General features: G+C 40.1%; 1 protein-coding gene across 1 annotated transcript; it reads left to right on the top strand.

Moving 5' to 3' along the window:
* Nucleotides 1–266: 266 nt before the first annotated feature.
* Nucleotides 267–1,643, top strand: LOC123316931. The gene has a single exon (XM_044903249.1). The coding sequence runs from the start codon at nt 267–269 to the stop codon at nt 1,641–1,643; it is 1,377 nt and encodes a 458-aa protein (XP_044759184.1).
* The last annotated feature ends 296 nt before the right edge of the window (nt 1,644–1,939 follow it).

Genomic DNA, 1,939 nt, shown 5'->3' with positions numbered 1-1,939 from the left:
CCCCTGTTATTTACCTTCCCCTCTACATATATAAGCAAAAATTATTCCAATTATATAACTCCTTCACCCGGAGGTCAGGTCGCCCAATGAACTTAACGGAGGTCACAACGGACTACTAGTTCATATATATATATATATATATATATATATATATATATATATATATATATATATATATATATATATATATATATATGTACGCTAGGGGAAAAAAACAACTGGAGGGAGAGCTTGAACTCGTACGGAGGTTCAGCACAGACATAGGGATGAGATTCAGTCTGGAGAAATGTGCAACGGTAGAGGTGAAAAGGGGAAAATTAGTGGAAGGCGAGAACATCAGACTGGCAGATGGACGAGAGATGGCGAACATGAAGGCGGAGGATAGGTACAAATATCTTGGCATACAGCAAACGTACGAAATTAAACAACAAGAAAATAAGAAAGCGGCAGAAACAGAACTCATAAGAAGAACAAGAAAGATAATCAACTCACAATTGTCCGCCAAAAACAAAATAAACGCCATCAACATCTGGGCTATACCCACATTTACGTACACGGCTGGAATACTTAATTGGTCGAAAACAGATTTGGAGAACTTGGACAGACGAATAAGAACAACACTCACACAACAAGGCATGCTACACCCAAACTCTGTGATAGAGCGGCTCTACTTACCTCGAAAAGAAGGAGGACGCGGACTCAGCAGCCTGGAACATACCTGCCTGAAAGAGGAAAAAAAAATAACACAATACTTTGAAAAAAACAACTTACCTCTCCATCAATGGATAGCAGCACAGCGCCGAATTGCCTCAACATCCAGAAATATACAGGAAGAAGACCCTGCGGAAAAATTAAGAAACAAATGGAAATCCAAAGCGCTGCATGGCAGATTTTTCAATAGCCTTCAACAACCTGAGGTAGACATGACAACCTCCAACACCTACCTCAAGCAAGGCTATCTTTTCCCTCAAACGGAAGGAACACTCCAGGCCATCCAAGACCAGGTTGTTCCAACAAGAACTTACCTGAAACACATCTTGCAACAACAGGTGGAAACAACAAAGTGCAGGTTGTGTAACACCGCTGAGGAAACAGTCCAACACCTCACATCAGGCTGCACAACAATAGCGGGCACCAAATATCTCACCCGACATGACAACATGGGGAAAGTTGTGCATCAACTAATATGCCTACAAAAAGAATTAATCCCGCATTTTACACCACACCACGTATACGCACCGCAAACATTAAAAGAAAACCAGCAATTTAAAATATACTGGCACTTAACAATAATAACCGACAGAAGGGTCGAACACAATAGACCCGATATGGTAATATTCGATAAGGTCAATAAAACAGCAATTATCATAGACTTTGCTGTGCCGCAGGACCAGAACTTAACGAAAACATACACCGAAAAGATAACAAAATATGAAGCGCTCGCACAACAAATCCGGGATATGTGGAAGTTGAAGGATGCGAGAATAATGCCGCTGATAATATCTGCCAACGGTCTCGTCCACAGAAAAACCACCCAACATCTACTTGAATTGAAGCTGCCGCAAAACACGATTATGTGGATGCAAAAGGCGGTTATACTGGGAACGGTGAATATAATAAGAAAAACTTTATATCCTCACTAGCAGCAGCACGGGACTACCCTTGACGCCAAGTCCGGGTAATCGCGAGAAACCCACGAATATGTGTGAAATAAAAAAAAAAATATATATATATATATTATATATATATATATATATATATATATATCATCAGTGAACTAATAACCCATGGAAGGAGTGTAGAGAGAGACCCACGGGAACGTTTGTGAGATAGAAGATAATCAGCTGATTCGGGGCAAAACATAGGCCAAAGTTCTCTGTAGTCTATACGTGAATCGCTTAGTTTTTTAGTTTTATTTGTGCTTCTCCTCATTTTTGTG

This window comes from Coccinella septempunctata, chromosome 7 (assembly GCF_907165205.1).
Source record: "Coccinella septempunctata chromosome 7, icCocSept1.1, whole genome shotgun sequence".
Lineage (NCBI taxonomy): Eukaryota > Metazoa > Arthropoda > Insecta > Coleoptera > Coccinellidae > Coccinella > Coccinella septempunctata.
Note: the sequence above shows the minus strand (reverse complement) of the source record. Positions and strands in the feature narration are given on the sequence as shown.